Source organism: Urtica dioica, chromosome 5, assembly GCF_054948205.1.
Source record: "Urtica dioica subsp. dioica isolate 48M chromosome 5, U.dioica_male_clone48M_v1_H2, whole genome shotgun sequence".
NCBI lineage: Eukaryota > Viridiplantae > Streptophyta > Magnoliopsida > Rosales > Urticaceae > Urtica > Urtica dioica.
The window spans coordinates 30,710,873-30,733,697 of NC_142760.1; the positions used below are offsets into that span (position 1 = coordinate 30,710,873).

General features: G+C 39.5%; 1 protein-coding gene across 2 annotated transcripts; it reads left to right on the plus strand.

Annotated features, from left to right (window-relative positions):
- The first annotated feature begins 15,859 nt into the window (after positions 1–15,859).
- Positions 15,860–20,433, plus strand: LOC149397850 (bifunctional purple acid phosphatase 26-like). Of its 2 annotated transcripts, none has more exons than XM_089614813.1 (10): positions 15,860–16,047; positions 16,631–16,813; positions 16,931–17,134; positions 17,231–17,342; positions 17,450–17,709; positions 17,882–18,020; positions 18,743–18,963; positions 19,073–19,194; positions 19,772–19,933; positions 20,114–20,433. In XM_089614813.1, exons 2-10 carry the CDS (start codon positions 16,646–16,648, stop codon positions 20,187–20,189), a joined length of 1,464 nt encoding a protein of 487 aa, XP_089470939.1. In that variant the 5' UTR covers positions 15,860–16,047; positions 16,631–16,645; the 3' UTR covers positions 20,190–20,433. The 2 variants fall into 2 exon arrangements, with proteins under 2 accessions (XP_089470939.1, XP_089470940.1); XM_089614814.1 differs by having other exon boundaries at positions 17,483–17,709.
- Positions 20,434–22,825: the final 2,392 nt, after the last annotated feature.

Genomic DNA, 22,825 nt, shown 5'->3' on the forward strand with positions numbered 1-22,825 from the left:
GTTGAAACGTTCGTCTCCCCACGCAGCACGCCTCTCCCACTAGTCTTCTTGAAACTGTGAGCGACCGCGAAAGTTTCTACCACTAGAGTCTTAAGAGAATGGTTGGATTTAGTGTGTGGGCACTTTTAAACACGATGACTCAATAACAAGTCTTAGAGCCAAAAAGGTAAAACAAATGCTAGGTATAATGAGGACCTAAGTGCCAAAACAAAAGAACAAGAAGGGTTAGAGAGAGAGAGAGAGATGGGCGGCCACTTTTCTAGAGAGAGAAACTCTCAATCTCTAAAAGTGTGTGTTGTGAGTTGTGAATGAGGTGTGGTATTTATAGGAGGAGGTCTACCTTCAAAAGGTAGTTTCCTCTTTTCTATAGAAAATCACATATTCATGAGAAAATCTTCATTTCCTATTTTCCTCATGTAACACGTCCAAACTAGCTTCTAGAAGCAAGTTTGTTTCTTCTTTTGATTGCCTCTCTCTTGCCTTGGCCGTCCATGCTCTTTCCTCATAGAGGAAATTTGTTTCCTTTTTTTTTTCTTTTGGCAAGTATCTTCATACATCAATGCACAAAATAAACTCTCTTCCCTCTTTGGTGTGGACAGTTTGGAGCTTCTAGATGTTTTTTTATTTGTTCATGACAACATAAGAAAAGCCCATTAAGAATTTTCTAATAAAATTCCATGAAATGAAATTCAATCCTCAAGGCCCAATTCTCTCATTATGGCCGAGTGACTTGAACCCATTGTCATCATATGACAATGTCAAAAAAACTTATTTATTGACATTCATACCATCCCATGTCCAAAACGACCAAATTAACCTCTAGACAATTTTCGTAAAACTTATCTAGTTCTTGTTTTGACTTAGTTTCTAGTTTAACTAATCCTACTCTAATGACTTATTGTAGTGACATCATGGATCCAAATGAACAAATCTTGAGCTAGCATACTTGGACTCAAAAGTTCACAAACCTTTTCCAAGTTCTAGCTTAATGTCAACTGACTCCACTAAAGAGTTGACACTGAAATCTCTCGGTTCAAATGAATATATTTTCTACTCAAGAATTCTACTTAATTGTAATGAGTGGATCCATTGAATATTATCTATGTTTACCCTTCATGAATATCATCAACTAGATGAGATTTACAAAATTACCATTTTACATTTCTAGTTGTTATTTCCTCAACTCCTTTGTCGCTTGTGAATAAGTTAGAAACAATGTATTGACGAGGAGCTAACATTGATTCATCCAAAAGAGTCATGACTCAATTTGGACACTGGCCAGTTCATTTATTCACATTCCAAGGAACAAAGCATGAGGTGATATACATTGCATTTCAGCAATCTTGTACATGAATTCTAGATCTATGAGATCTTCACAAAGTTACTCATGATATCTTCATAACTTAGTACTTCACCAATAGGTCTTGTCTATATCACATAGTGAATCTAGAACTCTGACTTTCTCAAATGAGAATATGTAAGCTATGAAATGACATGTCTCATTTCAGGATTGAGGTAAGCATGATGCAATTCATACATAGTGACTCCGAGACATAAGAAGTTAAATGCTTTGTTCTTATTCTGTCTCTAGAAGTGCACTGGTCAATTCATTCCTTCAAAAGATATGTAGGAAGAACTATAGAGTCTCCAACTCTCAATGTCCCATAACCAGACATCATAGATTCTCCTAACAATCATACTGAGATCAATAGCCCTTTGATCCTTAGATGGTGGATATATTGCTTTAAGCAAACCATGAAGAGTTTGTTCATGAAAATCTATATTTGACTCTTCATTTGTTGTTAGGTTTGTTTAAGGAGTAAAGACTATAGTTTATCATAAAGCTTCAAACAGACAAGGAAGAATCAATGAACGTTTCAACTTTTATTAATTATTCAGCAGTTACAAGCAAGAGTCTTCATGAAACTTTATTACATCAAATGTACATAAGTAAAGACTACTACTCTCTTGTAGGCACCATTGAAAACAGAGAGTTCCGATGTTCTCGTTGTCTCCACCACTCATTCCGACAAATGTTGGGTCATGGACTCTGGATGCTCATTCCGTAGGACACCAAATTAAGGTTGGTTCGAGAGCTACCACAAAGCCGCGATGGGCAAAGTATTTCTCGGGAACAATAAGGTCGGATTAAGTCATACAATGGGATCAAGCGGATTTTGACGAAGGCATGGCATGTCCCAAAATTATGGAGGAATCTTATTTCACTTGGAATCTTGGACCAACAAGGATTTTATGGAAAGGTGAAAATAATGTCTTAAAGGTCACAAATGTGTCACTACTTTACACATGAGGGGTGTTAGAGAGCGTGGTCTCTACGTCTTTAGCGGGCCTTTGGCACAAGAGATTGGGTCATGTAAGGGATAAAGGTTTGATGGAGTTAAGCAAGCAAGGTTTGTTTGGGGGTAACAAGCTTGGTGACTTGGAGTTTTGCTAAAATTGTATCTACGGCAAGGCCATGAGAGTGAAATTTACACTATCTACGTAGGTGACGCGGGACACGTTGAGTACGTGCACTCGGATTTGTGGGGGCCATCGAGGACACTAACTCTAGGTGGTCTCTACGTCTTTGGCGAGCCTTTGGCACAAGAGATTGGGTCATGTGAGTGATAGAGGTTTGACAGAGTTGAGCAAGCAAGGTTTGTTCGGGGGTGACCAGCTTGGTGACTTGGAGTTTTGCGAAAATTGTATCTACGCCAATGCCATGAGAGTGAAATTTACACTATCTGCTCAAGTGACGTGGGACACGTTGAGTTACGTGTACTCAGATTTGTGGGGGCCGTCGAGGACACTAACTCTAGGTGGAGGATGGTATTTAATCACGTTCATCGATGATTGTTTTCAGAAGGTTTGGGTTTACATCTTGAAGCATAAAGATGAAGCTTTTAGAATGTTCAAAGAATGGAAGAAGATGGTAGAGGTACAAACCGGGAGAAAAATCAAGAATCTTCGAAAGGACAATGGTTTGGAGTATTTGGGTGATGAGTTCAACCGGTTCATCGAGAAAGAATGGATGGTTAGGTACAACACTGTCCGGGGCACCCCACAACAAAATGCACTTGCGGAAGGGATGAATCAAACACTACTTGAGAGGCTGAGGTGCATGTTATTCGAGGCCAGTTTACCAGAGCGGTTTCGGGGAGAAGCCGTTAACATGGCTACTTACTTGATAAACGGATGTCCATCGATGGCGTTGAATTGCAAGACACCGGAATAAGTATGGAATGGTTCTCCACCGAAGTTCGACAACTTGAAGGTATTGGGTTGTGTGGGCATGAAGGGTTGGAAGCTTTGGTATAAAAAACGTGAAGCTTTGAAATATTTCATTAGTCGGGATGTCCTCTTTAGAGAATTCGAGTACACACGGCCATGGATGCTCAAGAGGCTAAGGATAGTGCGGAGGTTGCTAAGGAAAGAGCCAAAATTGAGGTGGAGCTATTGGGGAGATGTAGCGATGAGCGGAAAGATAAAGACGAGGCTAGTGATGAAGGCCACTTGAAAGAAATTGAAGATTTAGGAGGTGAAAGTTATGACGAGGGCCTTGACTTGTACCAATTGGCAAGAGACCGACATGGAAGGGAAACCCTAGCCCCGAAGAGATATGGTTACTCCGATTTAGTTGCATTTACGTTGGTTGTCGCAAAGGAGTTGGAAGACTCGGAACCGAGGTCGTATCGGGAAGCAGTGATGGACAAAGACAAAGAGCTATGGAAGTGTGCAGTGGAAGAAGAAATGACATCACTTGACAAGAACGAGACATGGGTATGGACAAGCCTAAAGATCAACGTGTGGTTGGTTGCAAGTGGGTATTCAAACGAAAAGAAGGCATTGTCGGGTTTGAGAAGGCGCGTTGTAAGGCGAGATTGGTGGCTAAGGGCTTCAGAAAGAGAAGGAGTCGACTTCAACGAGATATATTCACCCGTGGTGAAGCACACATCCATTCAGGTTTTGCTTGCTATGGTAAATCAATATGATTAAGCTTGGGAAAATGGATATAAAGACCGCGTTTCTTCATTGGAATCTCGAGGAAAGAATTCTAATGGCTCAACCAGAAGGTTTTGTCACGGTTGGAGATGAAAATAAGTTATGTCTTCTTAGAAAATCTCTCTACGGCTTAAAGCAATCTTCGAGAGACAATGGTACTTGAGGTTTGACGGGTTCTCGCGGAGCAACTTTGATAGTTGCGTGTATGTCAAGTGGGTTGATGGCTGTGAAATATTCTTGTTGTTATATGCTGATGACATGTTGATAGAGTCGAAGTATAAGAGCGAGGTCTACAATGTGAAACGGCTTTTGGGAAGCGAGTTTGAAATGAATGACATGAGACCGGGCAAGAAACTTTTGGGGATGCAAATCACACGAGATATGAGACGTTGTGAACTATTTGTGTCTCGATGTGGTTATTTTCGAAATGTGGTGGCTAAGTTCGGGATGTTCGAGGCCAAGGCGATCCAAACACCGGTGGTGGCTCATTTTAAACTTCCGCAAGTATGTCGCCAGAGACCGACGAGGGTCGAGCGAGTATGGACCGGATTCCTTACACGAGTACCGTTGGAAGTCTCATGTGTAACATGGTCTGCACACGACCGGATTTAGCGTACGTGGCTAGCCTTATGAACCAGTTTATGACCAACACGGGAAAAGAGCATTAGGAGGCAAAGAAATGGGTCCTTCGGTTTGGCAAGAGAACTTCGGATGTTGGTTTACTCTTTAGGCGGGTGAATGAAGGTGAAACGAAGTTGAGAGTATATGTTGATGCGGACTTTGCGAGTGACTTGTACAAGAGGCGGTCGTTGACCGGGTATGTGTTCACCTTGATTGGTTGTGTGATGAGTTGGAAGGCGCAATTACAATCGGTAGTTGCACTTTCTACCACGGAGGCCGAGTACATTGGCCTCCACGAAAGGCGTGAAGGAATATCTTTAGTTGAAAAGGTTGATCTATGAGCTCGGGATCGCACAAAATGAGGTGGAGTTGTTTTGGGATAATCAAAGCACGATACACTTGAACAAGAATCAAATGTTCCATGAAAGGACGAAGCACATCGACATAAAGCTACACTTCATTTGAGATGTGGTCGCCGAGGGGTCCATGGTTGTTTAGAAAGTGTACACGAGCGAGAATCCAGCGGATATGGCTACAAAGGCGGTGACGGGGATCATGTTTCGACATTGTTGCGACTTGATCAACATTGCAAAGTTGAGCAACTAGAGGAGGACATGGAGAGTGATTCAATGGTGGTTCTTAGTATTGGTTGTTGTTCGTTCCCGATTCTTCTTAAAGCGAAGGTGAAGATTTGTGATGTGGCTTTAAAATAAGTGGTCCCACCACTATGTTTTCTTGATGTCCTTTGTGTATTATATACACTTGTGTTATTGTTGAGAGACACACCGAGAAAACAAAAGAGGGAGGAAAAGAAAAGAGTGTGTGGGAGAGAAAAGAAAAGAGGAAAAAAATAACCTAGAACAACTTGAGAGAAAAATCATAGAAAGAAAAGAGGAAGTGTTAATATCTTCTAAGTTTTGTAATCTCGGATTGATTTTTATTAGTGGAACCACTTTCCAAGTAAGAAGTAGGACGTTTTTTGTCTGAACCTGAGTAAAACTCATCGTCTCATCTTTTCATTTATTATCGATTAAACTATCTGGATTACAGCCACAGAAACTGAAATTCTGATTAGTTGCGAAGACAAGATGTCGCACACAATGTGTCCGACAACTTGCTTGAACACAGATTATGGATAAACAACAGACAGTGCAAAACAAAGTACACACGATATGGTTACCCAGTTCGGTGAAACACACCTACGTCTGGGGGCACTCTGCCAGTGGAAATTATTTCACTATCTTGTAGTCAATAGTACACGCAAGGTTTATATATGATTACAATCATCAATTCAATAAAACCTAGAGACTATTACCACCAGTGAACACCTAGTCAAGGACTCCCCCTGAATTTGAGATCCGTCTCAATTCCACCCTTCGAGCAACCGCCTGGCTCGGATGACCTTCAGTCTTCAGCTGTTCGTGAACCTTCAATCACGCGAACACAAAACCCAACTCTCAAGGACACTTAATCTTTGTGGAATAGTGTTTGAGAGAATACACCGCTATTAACAAAACACACAGCCTCCCAGTCCGTCGATCTTGCACGTCCAAGAGCTCTGAGTGTTTTATTAAAAGCGTCAAAGCTGCTAAGGGGGAGCGCATGTCTTTTATAGCAGCTTCACAAGCTTGGAAGTGAATCTCGGATTTCCTTACTCAGCCTCAAACGAATATCACATAATCAAGTCACCAGCGAGGCAAATATATTGCAATGAAGACAGCAGCGAGGCAAATATCTTGTAATGAAGTCAGCAGCGAGAATATCTCATAATTAAGTCACCAGCGAAGCAATCTGTAAATACTGGAAACTTGTCTGAAATAAAGTCTGCACACATGAGGAAAGATGTCATACCAGAAGTAGAAACATAACGACCGACATTTTTCCTCATAACTTGCACTAAAAAATAAAGCCAACAAATAGCGTAACAACAATCTCCCCCTTTGGCTATTTTTTAGGCAAGCACTTCCAGGAACAGTTCTCAACCAGAAGGAAGTCAAAATAAATGACTTCATGATGCCTCTCCCCCTGATTGCCTCAAAATATTACCAAAGGCAAAGATCGACCAACACAGAGGGAGGAACAAACAACAGCCTGAAAGAGGATGAGAACTTGAACAAACAGCATTACATAATCCATCAAGTGAGAAAGAAAAGATGTCTTACAAACCAACCAGAAAACAGTCTGAGACACAAAGTAAACTGTAGCGACACACCAACAGAAAGATGTCTGAAAAGAAGTTAGATGTTACAGGCCAGAACAAAAAAAACATCAACCAGAGGAATTAGAAACATCTTTTGCTTGTCCTTCAGAGCCCTCGGAATCACTAACAGCATCATCCTCGGTATCTTCATTGTCTGCGTTGTCATCCGGATGCACAGTGTGACTTGGCTTAGAAGTGGTAGCACCATCAGAGGTAGAGGAAGAAGTCATAATCGAGATAAGCCGTTCACAAGCTGATTTCCTTCGAGATGAGATATCAATGATTTCCTTGAGCGCATCAACTTCTTCAAACAGGCCTTTGAGAACATCAGTCTTAGCATTTTTCGACAAGGGAGCAACCTTGATGGTGCGACCATGGGCGACAGAAGATGCGACAGAAGACATAGCAAGATCTCTGGCATGTTTCCCTTCAAACAACTTAGGGCTGAAAGAAAGTTCACTGGGAGGCTTACCAGCAATGTGATCAGCCCTTAGTAAATCTCTCTTCTGAGCCACCATCATACCAGATAGGAGATAAGGGAAGCCAATGGGAAGCTTCACAGCAAAGGACTTAGCGTGCTTGGCCAGGTGGTTGAACACGAACTCCCCGAAGTCGAAAGACGCCCGGGTACCAATCTGATAAATGAAGCATGCCAGGTCGGACTTGATGCTCGAGCCATGAGAGGAAGGAGCCCAATTAGCAATCCCAATTCTGTACAGAACAGAATATTTTGCCGAGAGATCTGAGGATGGCAGGGAACCCTTAAAGGGCCAAATCTTCTTCTCGTCATTAGTGAGCTCTTTGGCAATCACATCCAAGGAGGGAAGCCGATCGGCAGTGACAATTTTCCCTCTTCCCAGAAACTCATTGATTGCAGTGGAGGAGACATCAAAGCAGTGGCCACGAACGTAGACTTTCCCAAACTCAGGGTGATGAGGCTGATCAATCTCAGAAGACAAATTCACAATGCACTCTTTCACCAGGTTTGGGTAATAAGGCCCGATCCCAGAGACAGTTTTGAGGAGTTGAGCATCGTACATGAGTTCCATAATCACGTCAATCTTCAAGGCTTCCTTAGACAGTTCCTTTTTGGGAAAAACAGTTCTGTGATAGACATACCTCCACTTTCTGACACGATCTTCCTTATGAAAGGAGATATTATCCAAAGGAGCGGTGGGAACATATTTAGGAAGCTTTTGACCCCCAACAGATTTCTTGGATGCAAGAGACACGATCTCCGGATGAGCAGCCTCTTCTTCCTCCTCCATATCCTTTAGAACATCAGGAATAATCTCCTCGACGGATTTTCCCTTCACCTTCTTCTTGTTCAAACCCATCTTTACCGGTTTCTTCATCTTCTTCTTAGTCGGGATGGGAGTGGCAACAACACTTTCTTCCAAGGACTTTCTCTTCTTCTTTCTCTTCTCCGAAAGAAGAGTAGTAATAGAGACGTCATCATCTTTCTGTACCTTCTCCTTTAGAGAGGCAAGAATATCCTCTCCATCATTCTGGACTTGATCAGTCTTCCTCTCTTGTCCCAGAGACGAAGATGTTGGGACATTTTTCGCGACTTCTTCACTTAAGCCCAGAATGCCACCAATGGCATCAACAAGAGGTGGCTCTTGTTCATGGGGGAGCGAATCCAACATTTCACTGTCCCTAGGATTATCAACAGGGGTAAAAGAGGCTTCAGGGTTACCTTGTACAACCTTGTGAGGGCTCTCAATGGGAGACCCACCAGTGAGAATTTCATCTTCGGGAGCAGCGTCATCTTTTCTTCCTTCCTCGGAAGAACTGTTGGAGCTTACTTCTCCGGTAATGTCAGTGATCGAGAGAGCGGCTTTCTTGAGCAAGGCATTTCGTGCGGCTGAGAGAGAAGGATTCTCAATAGGAATTAACCTAGTAATCGCACCTCCGGCCTGACCATCGGCGCGTTTATTGGATCGCAAACCTCGAACCCGGACCCCGTGTCTATTACTCTCCAGCCCGAGCCCCTTTGCTTTGACATCTTTCGCCTTCATCGCTGTTTTCTCTTTCTTGGGAGGAATGGTAGTGATGATCCCGCTTCTGGTCCCAACCATCTTGTCAAGAATTTGAATAAAACTGTCACACAGATAACCTTCATGAGGGGTGAAATCGCAAATAACGGAGATAGTGTGAAAGAGGGGCGAATAACAAAGCGAGAAATTAAGGAAAAAGAAATAAGTAACTTCCCAGTTTTTCTCGAAAACGTAACGGTCTGCATGTAGGAGAGCATGGCAAGGAGTAAAACGATGTCGTAGCAAGGGATGGGCCAAGATCCGTCTCAGGCCCAAGAAAGGAACAAGTGGCATTTTAGCCCGGCAAAACAGTCGAATGGGCCAATCAGAAAAGTGGGCCCATGAGAAAACTTTCACGAAATAGATGCGAACAAAGATCAGAGAGATACCAGTTTTGACAATACAGAGGGCAAAACCAAAATTCCCTCCGAAAAACAGTAATTGCTATTGTTCAATCACACACAATCCTAGAGAGGATCTGATATTTTCAAACCGGTTAGCATCCAAAGCCTTAGTGAAAATATTTGCAAGCTGTTTTTCGGTGTGAATATATTCGAGTTTGATCTTTTTATTTTCCACAAGATCTCGAATGAAATGATGTCTGGTCTCAATATGCTTGGTCTTACTGTGTTGAACTGGATTCTTTGAGATGTTGATGGCACTGATATTGTCGCAGAATAATGTCATGACATCTTGTCCAACATCATATTCAGCAAGCATCTGTTTCATCCAGAGGAGCTGAGTGCAACTACTCCCAGCAACAAGGAAACGCAGTTTTGCTTCTTGCTGAACCAGGAGATGAGATTGTTTCCAAGGTAGAAGCATCCACCCGAGGTACTTCTTCTATCGGCCGTGCTACCTGCCCAGTCAGCATCACAGTATCCCACTAGCGTAGAGGAGGTATCATAAGTTTATAGAAGGCCAAAATCAGCAGTTCCTGAGATGTACCTTATGATTCGCTTGGCTTGAGCCAGATGGCTAGCTTTGGGATTAGCTTGATATCGAGCACACACACCAACAGAGTATGCTATGTCCGGTCGACTGGCAGTGAGGTAGAGGAGACTACCAATGATGCTTCTGCAGAGGCTTTGATCAATAGATTCTCCATGTTCATCCTTAGTAAGCTTAATATGGGTAGCGACGGGGGTCCGCTTGTGAGAGGATTTTTCCAATCCAAACTTCTTTACTAAGTTTTTAGCATACTTACTTTGGGAGATAAAGATACCATCACTCATTTGACTGATCTGAAAGCCTAGAAAATAATTAAGCTCACCTACCATACTCATTTCGAATTCAGACTGCATTTGTCGAACAAAAAGATCCACCATCTTGTTCGACATTCCTCCAAAGACGATATCATCAACATATATTTGAGCTATCATGAGGTTGCCATCCTCTTTCTTTATGAACAAAGTTTTATCAATGCCACCTCTGGTGTAACCATTCTGCACAAGGAACTGAGTTAGTCTTTCATACCATGCCCGATAAGCCTGCTTAAGGCCGTAGAGAGCTTTTCTGAGTTTGTAGACATATTGTGGTGAGCTGGGATCTACAAAGCCTTTAGGTTGGGCCACATAGACTTCCTCATTCAAGTACCCATTAAGAAAGGCATTTTTAACATACATCTGGAAAAGTTTGAAGTGTAGATGACAGGAGATGCCAAGTAAGAGTCTGATGGCTTCAAGTCTCGCAACAGGGGCAAAGGTTTCATCAAAGTCTATGCCTTCCACCTGTGTATAACTCTGCGCCACAAGTCTAGCTTTGTTTCAAGTTATATTACCATGCTCATCAGATTTATTTTTAAAAATCCACTTAGTTCCAATGACATTCACATTGTCAGGTTTAGGAACTAGCTCCCAGACTTCATTTCTTTCAAACTGAACAAGTTCCTCTTGCATGGTTCAATCTTAGAGACAAAAAAAAGATTACCAATCATCTCCCGATAGTTTACAGGAGGTTTTGGGCGAGTCCTTATTCCTTCACTGATTTCGCCAATCACCTCATGAGCAGGATGATTTTTCTGAATTCTTCTGGAAGGAATTCTTTGTTCAATCTCAGGAGGAGTCTCTTCATCCGGAACAATGTCGTTCACTTTGTCCTCAGCATCTATCCTGACGTTAGGACTTCCAGAAGAGATGTCGTCCAACGAGCTCTCAGCAACAGTCCTCACATCTGTGTTACTAGGAAAAACTTCATCTTCATCATTAGTACTGTTAGTAACATCATGATCATCGTTTACCACCACATTTATGGATTCCATCATAGTTTTAGTGCGCTTGTTAAAGACACGTGGACTATTTCTAGAGTACCCAAGAAATATACCTTCATCACTTTTAGGGTCAAATTTACGTCGAGGATCCCTGTCAGCAAGGATATAACAAACAGAACCAAAGACATGGAAGTATTTCACATTTGGCTTTCTCCCCCTCCATATTTCATAATGAGTGATGGAAGTACCTGGACGAATAGTAACTCTATTATGAATATGGCAAGCAGTATTGAGAGCTTCAGCCCAGAAGTGTGCTGGAATGTCTTTGGCCAACATCATCACTCTAACCATTTCTTGAAGGGTTCGATTTTTCCTCTCAACAATTCCATTTTGTTGTGGTGTTATGGGAGCAGAGAATTAATGGGTTATTCCTTCTGCAGTACAAAACTTAGCAAAACTCATATTCTCAAATTCCCTCCCATGATCACTCCGAATTCTGATCACTTTGCCGATGCTTTCTCATTTTTCTCTCTGAACCTTCTTGCATAAGACTTCAAAAACAACAAAAGTGTCAGATTTCTCACGAATAAAATCAACCCAAGTATACCTGGAGTAGTCATCCACACATACAAACACGTATCTCTTCCCTCCAAGACTCTCGACATGCATCGGTCCCATCAGATCCATGTGTAGGAGTTCCAGAACACGAGATGTGGTAATATGTTGCACCATCTTGTGAGACTTCTTGACCTGTTTCCCCATCTGACATTCACCACATATTCTTCCTTCAATAATCTTTAGATTGGGGACACCGACAATGGCTTTCTCATAAACAATTTTCTGCATGCTCCTGGGATTTAAGTGTCCAAGCTTTTGATGCCACAGCTTGGTTTTGTCAACCTTGGTCATGAGACAGTTGTTGGTCTAAGTGTTTTGAATGGGAGACCACATGTAGCAGTTGTCACGAGATCTGGTTCCTCGTATCAGTTCATCATGTTCCTCATTTACCACCACACACTTATCACGAGTAAAATTGACACGTAAGTTCATAACACAAAGCTGACTAATACTGATAAGATTAGCAGTAAGACCTTCTATCAACAAAGCCTCAATCATGCAAGACATACAAGGATAGTTTAGCTGACTTTTACCCACAATTTTGGCTTTCACTCCATCTCCAAAGGTAACATGACAGTTAGAGTAAGGTTTCACGTTGGTCAGGAAGGTATGATCACATGTCATGTGGCGAGAGCAACCACTATCGAAGTACCAGTCACTCCCGGTGGACGCACTCAGAGATGTGTAAGCAATATTGGCATGGTAGGACGTATCTTTTACTCTCAATTCCAACTGAGTAGAAGGTTGTCGGTGAGGTAGGGCATTTCCGTGAACGAACTTTTGCTGACGGACATTTCTCCCGTATAATCGATAGCAAAAAGGTCGAATATGGCCCTTTCTACCACAATAATGGCAGACCCAACGAGGTCTGTTGACAAGAGACCTGGTTGGTCCAAAGGGATGTTGCTGATGTAGATCTTGAAATTTGTCATTACCAGATGGTTGAGGCATGTTTAGCGACATCTGGCTAGCCTGCTTTTGGGGAACAAAAGTGGTGTGGGATGATGAAGCACCGTGAGTATATCCAAGCCCCTTCATGTTCTTTGCAGGTTTGCCAATGGTGGGGATTTTGTCAAGACTGTCAGTCCCGGAGATCAGCATCCTGACAGATTTAGTCATCTGATCTAGTTCTCCATTCAGCCGACTGACTTCCTTCTTCAGATCTACATAAGTTTCTAGAAGCCTTGCCTTGTCTTCAGTCAGAGTGAGGATAAGAGCACTCTGTTTGTCGAGAATCTGGGATTCCTCAACCCATTTGGTGTGCAGAGTATTGTATGCATCATTCATGGCATCGTCAGATAGTTCTTCCTCTAGAACAAATTTCTGGGAGCATTCACCAAATTCATTAGTAGATTCATGAGTATGGATAGAAGCAGTAAAGGCCACAAAGCTACTTATCTGATCGGAGTCGCTAACTTCATCTTCTTCATCCGATAGAGTAGCGTTGTACCCCTTTTTCTGTTTCTTGAGGAAGTTGGGACACTCTTTCTGAATATGTCTGAAACCTTCACATTCATGACACTGAATACCTTTCCCTTTTCCGGAGCGTTCACCACTTTTACCATTCCTGTGAGGGTTAATATTCTTCTGGAATCTTTGTTGGAAATTGTCCTTGACATCTTGCGAGACATTTTTCCCATTCATCTGATTGAGTCTCTTCATAACCCTGCTATAATTTTTTGCCAGCATAACTATAGTATCGTCAATATCATTGTCAGAATCCGAGTATACATGTTCCTTTTGTTCATGAATAGAGCTTTTGAAGGCCATCCTTTTGTGTTTCTTCTCCATCTTGGGCAGAGAAAGCTCAAAAGTCATGAGGGATCCCATGAGTTCATCAAACTTCAGCGTTTTCAGGTCATGGACTTCTTCAATGGCCGTGATCTTCATTTTGAATCTTGGGCTTAAAGCGCTCAGGGTTTTTCGAACAAGATATTCATCGGTCATGGGTTTCCCGAGAGAGTAGGATTCATTAGCAAGGTCTCGGATGCGAACATTGAATTCATCAACTGATTCATCTTCAAGCATAGTGAGGGCTTCAAAGTTAGTTGTGAGATATTGTAGCTTCTGCTCACGGACCTTTGTGGTTCCCTCATAGGCAACAGCAAGAATTTCCCAGGCCTCTTTGGCACTAGTGCAGGTGTTTATCAGCATGAAAACATTTTTATCAACTCTGTTAAAAATGGCATTAAGTGCACGAGAGTTACCCAGAGCCGCGTCATCTTCAGCAGGGGTCCAGTCCTTTTCGGGTTTTGGACCAGTAGAGGCTCCTTTCTCATCAACATTAACAGGAGCTTCCCACCCGTGTATCACAGCTTTCCATGTTCTGCTATCAAGGGATTTCATGAAGGCGCTCATACGGGCTTTCAAGTAACCATAGTTGGTTCCATCGAGTACTGGATGGCGATTGACTGAACCTCCCTCTCTGGAACTATCCATATCTGGTAATCAGAAAAAAAAAAAAAAAATCCAGGAAACCACCAAAAGATCTAGGTGTCTGCTCTGATACCAATTGAAATTTTGATTAGCTGCGAAGACAAGATGTCGCACACAATGTGTTGACAATGTGTCCGACAACTTGCTTGAACACAGATTATGGATAAACAACAAACAGTGCAAAACAAAGTACACACGATATGGTTACCCAGTTCGGTGAAACACACCTACGTCTGGGGGCACTCTGCCAGTGGATAGGATTTCACTATCTTGTTACACGCAAGGTTTATATATGATTACAATCAACAAATCAATAAAACCTAGAGACTATTACCACCAGTGAACACCTAGTCAGGGACTCCCCCTGAATTTGAGCTCCGTCTCAATTCCACCCTTCGAGCAACCGCCTGGCTCGGATGACCTTCAGTCTTCAGCTGTTCGTGAACCTTCAATCACGCGAAAACAAAACCCTACTCTCACAGACACTCAATCTTTGTGGAATAGTTTTTGAGAGAATACACCGCTATTAACAAAACACACAGCCTCCCAGTCCCCCGGTCTTGCACGTCCAAGAGCTCTGAGTGTTTTATTAAAAGCGTCAAAGCTGCTAAGGGGGAGCGCATGTCTTTTATAGCAGCTTCACAAGCCTGGAAGTGAATCTCGGGTTTCCTTACCCAGCCTCAAACGAATATCACATAATCAAGTCACCAGCGAGACAAATATCTTGCAATGAAGACAGCAACGAGGCAAATATCTTGTAATGAAGTCAACAGCGAGAATATCTCATAATTAAGTCACCAGCGAAGCAATCTGTAAATACTGGAAACTTGCGTGAAATAAAATCTACACACAGGAGAAAAGATGTCATACTAGAAGTAGAAACATAACGACGACATCTTTCCTCATAATTTGCACTAAAAAATAAAGCCAACAAATAGCGCAGAAACATATATATATATCTCGTTATACTAGTATATTCTATATTTTGCCCGTTCCCACAGAATTTATATAGTGATAGAGAGCTTGCGATACACTCTATTCGTACCTTCTTTCATTCATGTATTTAATAAATTCATGGATTTCTTGATTCAGTATGTTTTTGAGTCTTTCAACAATTCAATTCCGGCTAGAAAAAAATCAACCTCAATGAAAGCAAAATTAAGTCTGGTAGAGTGTTTTTACTTTTTATTTAGGGCACATGGTATTTTTGTATTTTTTAAAAAAATATTAATTCATTTTAAAGTAGATTAATTAATTAATAAACTAATCAAAGTTTCAAATATTTAGGAAAATAGTCAAAATTATTTTGTAGAAAAAAATAACACTGTCATTTTATCTCGCTTACTCACAACGTGGACAAAAAAAAATGCTAAAGAATTATCGCAAGCCGAAAGTAACTAATGAAAAATTTTCCTGGCTCACTCACTCTACTGGTAAATAAATTCACTATTTCCTTGAGAAAAAAAACACTTTTGTCAATTATAGATTGGCACCTTCACACGAGTCACATAACAAATTTACGTGATCTTACATTAGATATTAGTATACGTCATTTTGACAATTCTTTTTCCCATGAAACGACCCACCCCAAAACGGTTCTTAATCGTACAGCCATACTCCGAGTCTAACGCTTCAACCAATAGAAATATGCCACGTGGTAACCGAACCGAAACGTAGCTGTGACAACAATGATAGAGAAGTCAAACCAGTTTTTCTTTGCTTTTTTCGGACGAAGAAGACTAAAATTTAGATTGAAGCAAAGGTTTTAATAGTACAGTAGACACAGTTGTCTTCGGTCGAATAAATGCCACGCCACTCCCATCACTAATCACCCACGCACGACCGAAACAAACACAAACATCAGAGATCTCACTGGTTTCGTTAAATCTGACTTTGCATTTCTCTCTATCTAAGAATCCCAGGTAAGATTATTTTTTTCCTTTTCTTGTTAATTTTGAATAGGGATCGAAAATAAAAATCTAATCTTGATTTCCATTTTTTTTTAACGACCTCTTTTCGCTATAAAACTGATTGTGTTCATTTTTTTTTTTCTAAATGTGTTATTATTCTCGCCTAGTAATTATTTGATGAGATTGAGTTTGTTGTATAGTATTTATTTAACTTTTGACCTTTTTTGGTTCTGTGGACTCAAATCCATTGTTTGAAAGTTGGGGTGTGCTTGTTATTGTGTTGATTTAGATTTGATATTGGGTCTGGGTTTTGGATTTTCCCTTTTGGCAGTAAATAGTTATCACATCACTACTTGCTCATTTGGTGTTTCTGACCTTTTTTTATTATTCATTTTCATTTCAATGAAGAGATACAAAGATGAACTAGAAACAAGGACACTAGAAAGAGAGAGAGGATAAGATAAGGCACGCGAAATTAGGAACCCAGAAACAACAAGTCACGCACATTGTGAAATATTTAGGACCATTGAAGCATATGTAGTTACAAAGCTACAATATCTTTGTGACACAATCGAGATCTGTTAACGTGATATAGGCGCGAGATTGGCTTATGTTGCTCCGAGAAATAATAGTCGGGTTCTTCGTGGTCCTAAGCTGTTTGAGGCATGGGAGAGCGGGGATAACGAGCCCTTTTCTCCGGTCAGAATGGCCGGCCGAAGATATCCCTCTCGACAATGAAGTCTTTTCCGTTCCCACCGGTTACAACGCTCCTCAACAAGTGAGGCCTAACCACTCGTTCGATTGAAAGATTAACACTCGTAGAGAAAACCGAGTTAGTTATATTGAGGGTCAAGAAAGAGTTCTCGATAAAGCTCTTTTTCGTATAATTTTATAGGTGCACATAACACAAGGTGACTATGATGGAAAAGCGGTTATCGTATCGTGGGTCACGCCGGACGAAGCGGGGCCCACTAAAGTGCAATACGGCACGGAGGAGAAGAAGTACGAGTTCGAGTCGGAAGAGGGAACCGTGCAAAACTACACGTTTTACAGGTACCGCTCGGGATATATCCACCACTGCCTCATCGATGGCCTCGAGGTACAGATAATAGTTGTTTTTACTCTGATCTCGTTCCTTTGATTGTGTATTTGTGTTTGTGTGAATTGATTTGGTTGTGTCGGTTTTTTTTTTCAGTACGATACGAAGTACTATTACAAGATCGGGAGCGGGGACTCTGCTCGGGAGTTTTGGTTCAAAACTCCTCCGGCCATAGACATTGACGCTCCGTACAAGTTTGGAATCATTGGTGAGTTTTTTTTATTATGTTTCTCAATGTTGCTCTTACTCGTGATTTGTGTGATTAGACAATCAGAAATCTTACAATGACAAAGCTCTTGGATACTTATTTCTAAGCGGTTCGGTACTTTGAATTTGAAACGTTCGCAGGAGATTTGGGACAGACGTACAACTCGCTCTCGACGCTCGAGCACTACCTTGAGAGCGGAGCCGAAGCGGTGTTGTTCGTCGGAGATCTTTCGTACGCTGATCAGTACAATTACAACGACATCGGTCTGAGGTGGGACACGTGGGGTCGCTTCGTCGAGCGGAGCACCGCGTATCATCCGTGGATTTGGTCCGCCGGGAATCACGAGATTGACTACTTCCCCGAATTGGTATCAAATGTCTTAGGAACCAAAATCTTTATTATTGGTTACGGCTAGATTACACAGAAACAATAGTTAAATGAAACTAATCTTAATTCATTCGTTACGTGGGCTAGCGTAGGAGAAATTGATATTACTAACAAATATCTAATGTGACATGACATGTACATGGAATATATAGGACGAAGTTACTCCGATGAAGAACTTTCTATACCGATACACGACACCCTATCTTTCGTGCAAAAGCAGCAACAAGCTTTGGTACGCTGTGAGACGCGCATCGGCGCACATCATCGTCCTCTCTAGCTACTCTCCATTCGGTAACACTCCTCATCCTAATAATAATAATACTAACACCCATATATTAAAATTCCTAGCCCTACTATCAAATAATTAAGGAAATAGCCCAACTTTTGGTTTATATAATTTACTACTTAAGAAAGTTGTCTGCTGCGACCATGGAGCTCAGAAAAAAGTTAAAACGAAAACTAATTTTTTATTTTTATTATTTTTCTTGGAACGGAGACTAATTTGATGAATGTTGGTTGATATGATTTACCGTAGTGGTTAATATAATTTGCTTACAAACCCGTTAGTGAAGAAGGAGACGGGCTATATTTTCAACATTTATCTCATGGCTTCGGAACGGAAATTTCCGATCCAGTGGCGGAAATTTCCGTTTCCAGAAATAAAATTGAATTCTGATTTGAAATGAGTTTTGCGATAGATTTAAATGTAAAGTTATTGAAAGTAGGGGCTAAAATGTAAAAGTGGGATAATGAAGAATAATTAATTGAAAACGGTCTCGTTAAAACCTCTCCGAGCAAACCTAAAGGGATGAATCCCGGTAGAGGAAAGAGTGCCGTTAAATACTATTCATAATTATCAAAGGCTACGAGTATTAAACACAGATACAATTCCAATCTCCAATGCTTACATTTGAGAAATCACAAGCGAAATCATCCACGATATCAATGTTGACAAACGACTCTTGAGCTCCGCTGACAGTGTTTTTGAGTGTTGGATTTTCGTGTTGGGACAGTGAAGTACACACCCCAGTGGAGGTGGTTGGAAGGAGAATTGAAGAGAGTGGACAGAGAAAAGACGCCATGGCTGATCGTACTAATGCACGTTCCGATCTACAACAGCAACGGAGTGCACTTCATGGAGGGAGAGAGCATGAGAGCCGTCTTCGAGAGCTGGTTCGTCGAGCACAGAGTCGACGTCATCTTCGCCGGCCACGTTCACGCTTACGAAAGATCCGTACGTTATTTTTTATATTCTCATCCTATCGTTCGTTCATTCATCGAGACTTGTCTTTATCCAATGTTTTGTTTGTATACCTCTTTTTTGGTGTGTATGTGCTTTTCAGTATCGGGTCTCGAACATACGATACAACATCACGAGCGGCGATAACTACCCGGTTCCAGACAAATCGGCTCCTGTTTACATCACTGTCGGGGACGGAGGAAACCAGGAAGGTCTTGCTGGAAGGTAAAATAATATGAAAAAATAAAGTTTCTCTCTTTTCACGCAAATACTTATATTTTGGTCCCTAAACTAACTTTACGAGCATAATAGTTCTCCAACTCTTGAATTTTACAAATTTTAGTCCTTTAAAAAAAAATTTGTATGAAATCTATCACGTAAGAAACGTTAAAAACATATCTTCTGAATTAAGTAACTTTGTTCAAGAAATTAATTAGATTTATTAACTAATCCCAAAATGACTAAGTTAATGTTAAACCATTTTGAATTGTTAAGAGTAAGATTGTATTTTCATGATATTAACAAGCTAGTTATTTATGCTCTTAAATAATGTTTACAATTGTTAAGACGTTCTGTTTCATTTCTTTTTTCTTTTTTCTTTTAACTATTGCTACATCGTGTTTTCTCATAAAACTAGTTTCAGGACTAAATTTCTGCTCTCTACGGGTCTCTTTTTCTGAATTGAATTACTTAGTATTCTATTTTTATCGCATTACTACGATATCAAAGCTTAGAATATCAGCTCCCTCGAGTTGTTTTGAAACCGCTGGCCTTTGAAGCATTTGGGTATTTTTTTAAACAGGTTCTTAGATCCGCAGCCTGATTACTCGGCATTTAGAGAGTCGAGCTATGGGCATTCGACGCTGGAGATTATGAACCGAACTCACGCAATTTACCATTGGAACCGCAATGACGACGGAAAGAAGTCCGTCACCGACTCGTTCGTGCTCCGAAATCAGTACTGGTATCATCTTTATTTCCTTTCTTAACCCTAAGAAATCGTTTGATAATTACTCAAAAAAAAAAAAAAACCCTACTACTACCCAAGTATTTATTTTATTTTTTGAATTTTAAGTGGTGATTGAGTTGAATTTCAATGAGGTGTTTATTTATATATTTATTTATTGTTTGGGAAAACTTGTAGGAGTAACACAAAGAGGAGGAGAAAGTTGAAGAAGCATTACATGAGTAGTTCTGTTGGAAGATTCGCCTCAAAATAAGAGCAATATATCAAAGCACTTATTGTCTCTCTCATTCTCTCTCTCTCTCTACACGCATCTATGTGTGTCTATAACAAGGAAACATATGTTGAATTTGGACTGGATGACCCTAGATTTTATTGTTCTATCTATTCATGGGTTCTGTGCTAAATGATCTCTCTCAGGGTGTTTGCCAATAAATACTTATGTTCAGAAGAAAATAAACTCATTTATGATGAAAAAATTACATGTTTTCCTATTTCTACTATTTTCTCAAATCTTTCTTGTAGAAAAAAAGGGAAGAAAAATAAATGTGAGGGAAAAAATTAAAATATCTCACATATTTCTTTTGCTGGGTTGAATTTGCTGAAATGAAATTTGAGGAACGATTAGATAGAAGTTCTATGAGTAAATTGCGGATTCTTTGTTCCTCTCAAAATAGAGAGGAAAATGATGAAACTCACATTTGATTTCATTTTTTTGCATTCCATTACATGTGCTCGTTTTTTTTTTTTTTTTAGCTACTACTCATCAATATTATCTACATTGTCTTTTTGTGACTTGGGGGAGAAGTGAATCAAGTGATGATGGTTCCATCACCTCTAATAAAACAGTCTTCGGGATATTAATAATAAGGAAATTTCAGACGTTACAAGTTGAGAACTATATCCATACGGCCGGCTGAAATACAAATGGAACTCACTTACTTATCATTTTTTTACAAGTTAATTATAAGTCAAACAGAAAATAAGTGAAAAAAAAAAAAAAATCGACTTATCAATAGAAAAGATGACAGAAAACACGTTGCAAGAATATAATATAAAATAATAATAATATCATGTATGTTCTTAACTTAAAATTAAACAAAGAATATCTTAAACATACACAAACAGAGAAATAATAAATTTAATAAAGTTAAAACGTTACAAATAATACAATTTATATACGTAACGTAAAACTACTTGACAGAAAAATTACTACAAAAAACATGTTTTCCTCGTCTATTACAGATGAAGTACTTCCGTTGTAATCTTGATAACTTTCGACAAAATTTAAAACTTTTTCTTCATAGAGAAAAATCGATGCAACATTGATGCAATTGTTAATAGTTAGACTTTTTATACTTGTAAATTATCAAATTAGGTTAGATCGTGCGACAAAAGTTTTTATTATTAATACGAATTCCAAAGAGAGGGGAATAACATTCGGCTCGGCAATTCATTGCATTAGTTTTCTAAACATTGCATTGCATATTATATATTTAGTGAACATCACTCATATATAAACTTATATAAAAACGTTGTTTCTAAGAATTAATTGTAATGAAAAGTTTATCAATTTTTTATAGATTCTGCTTTCCCCCGGAAAAAAAAAATAAAAAAAAGAAGAAGAAGTCAAATTGAACTTTACAATGTCAAAGGAGTAACCGAAGAATATTTTTCATCGAAATTTCAGCGAAATTCTAACAAAATTATATATATACGTATATATACATATAAGCAATAGGCCCCAGCGTTACCCGGGAGGCTTGATAAATTTTAATTTAGATAATAATGTGAACGGTTTGCAATTGTTGGTTGTCACTTGTCTTACGTAAAAGTTGGCATTTTTTTACCACTTTTTAATATATAATTAAAAATATTTTAATTAAATAATACCTCAGATATAAAAAAAAACAATTAGAAATAGTAAGTTGTGATTATGAACACAATTTTTTTTAGCAACACAAAAATTATGATTAACCAACATCATTACTTATATGTTCATTAGTTTTCAATAATTGTACTGATCATCCTAAGTAATTTGAATTATAAAACTATTAATCGGCTAATAATTTATATCGTTTTAAAGTTAGTTTAGGGAATTTTCATTTTTAGAGTCGTTTCTGGAATTTTTCGCTTCTTAGAGTTGTTTCTGGAATTTTCGTTTTTTAAAGTAGTTTCTGAAATTTCGTAAGTTTATTTTTTAAAGTCGTTTCGGGAATTTTGTAAGTTTTAAAGATTATTTATGCAATTTTCAAAAAATTAAGCGGTACTGTAAAGATAACAGGAAAATGTTTCTAAGTGAATTGAAAAACGGCTTTGCTTTATATATATATATATATATATATATATATATATATATATATAATATATACACATTTAAATGAAAGTAACCATCACCGAGAATGCAAATTCCATAGAACTTCGAAAAAAAATAGAAAAATAAAGGCGATATTTAAAACCTTGGTTGATCATTTAGAACGCAGAATTAGAAAAGTCTTTTTAAGGAGTAACTTCATCACAAATAAACAGTTAACATTAGTATTTTTTTTTTTTTAGTAAAGTTAACATTAATATTAAGAGTGCAGGTTTCCATTCTGTACAGATCTGTAGTTGCTTTACGCTAATCCATAACATAGATAATAAGAAGCAATGCCGATTCCAACTTTAACCATAAGTCGCCACGTGGCTTCTCCATACGAAGACACGGGCCAGTTCATTTATTCACATTCCAAGGAACAAAGCATGAGGTGATATTCATTGCATTTCAGCAATCGTGTACATGAATTCCATATCTATGAGATCTCCACAAAGTTGCATGACATCTTCATAACTTAGTATTTCATCAATAGGTCTTGTCTATATCACATAGTGAATCTAGAACTCTGACTTTCT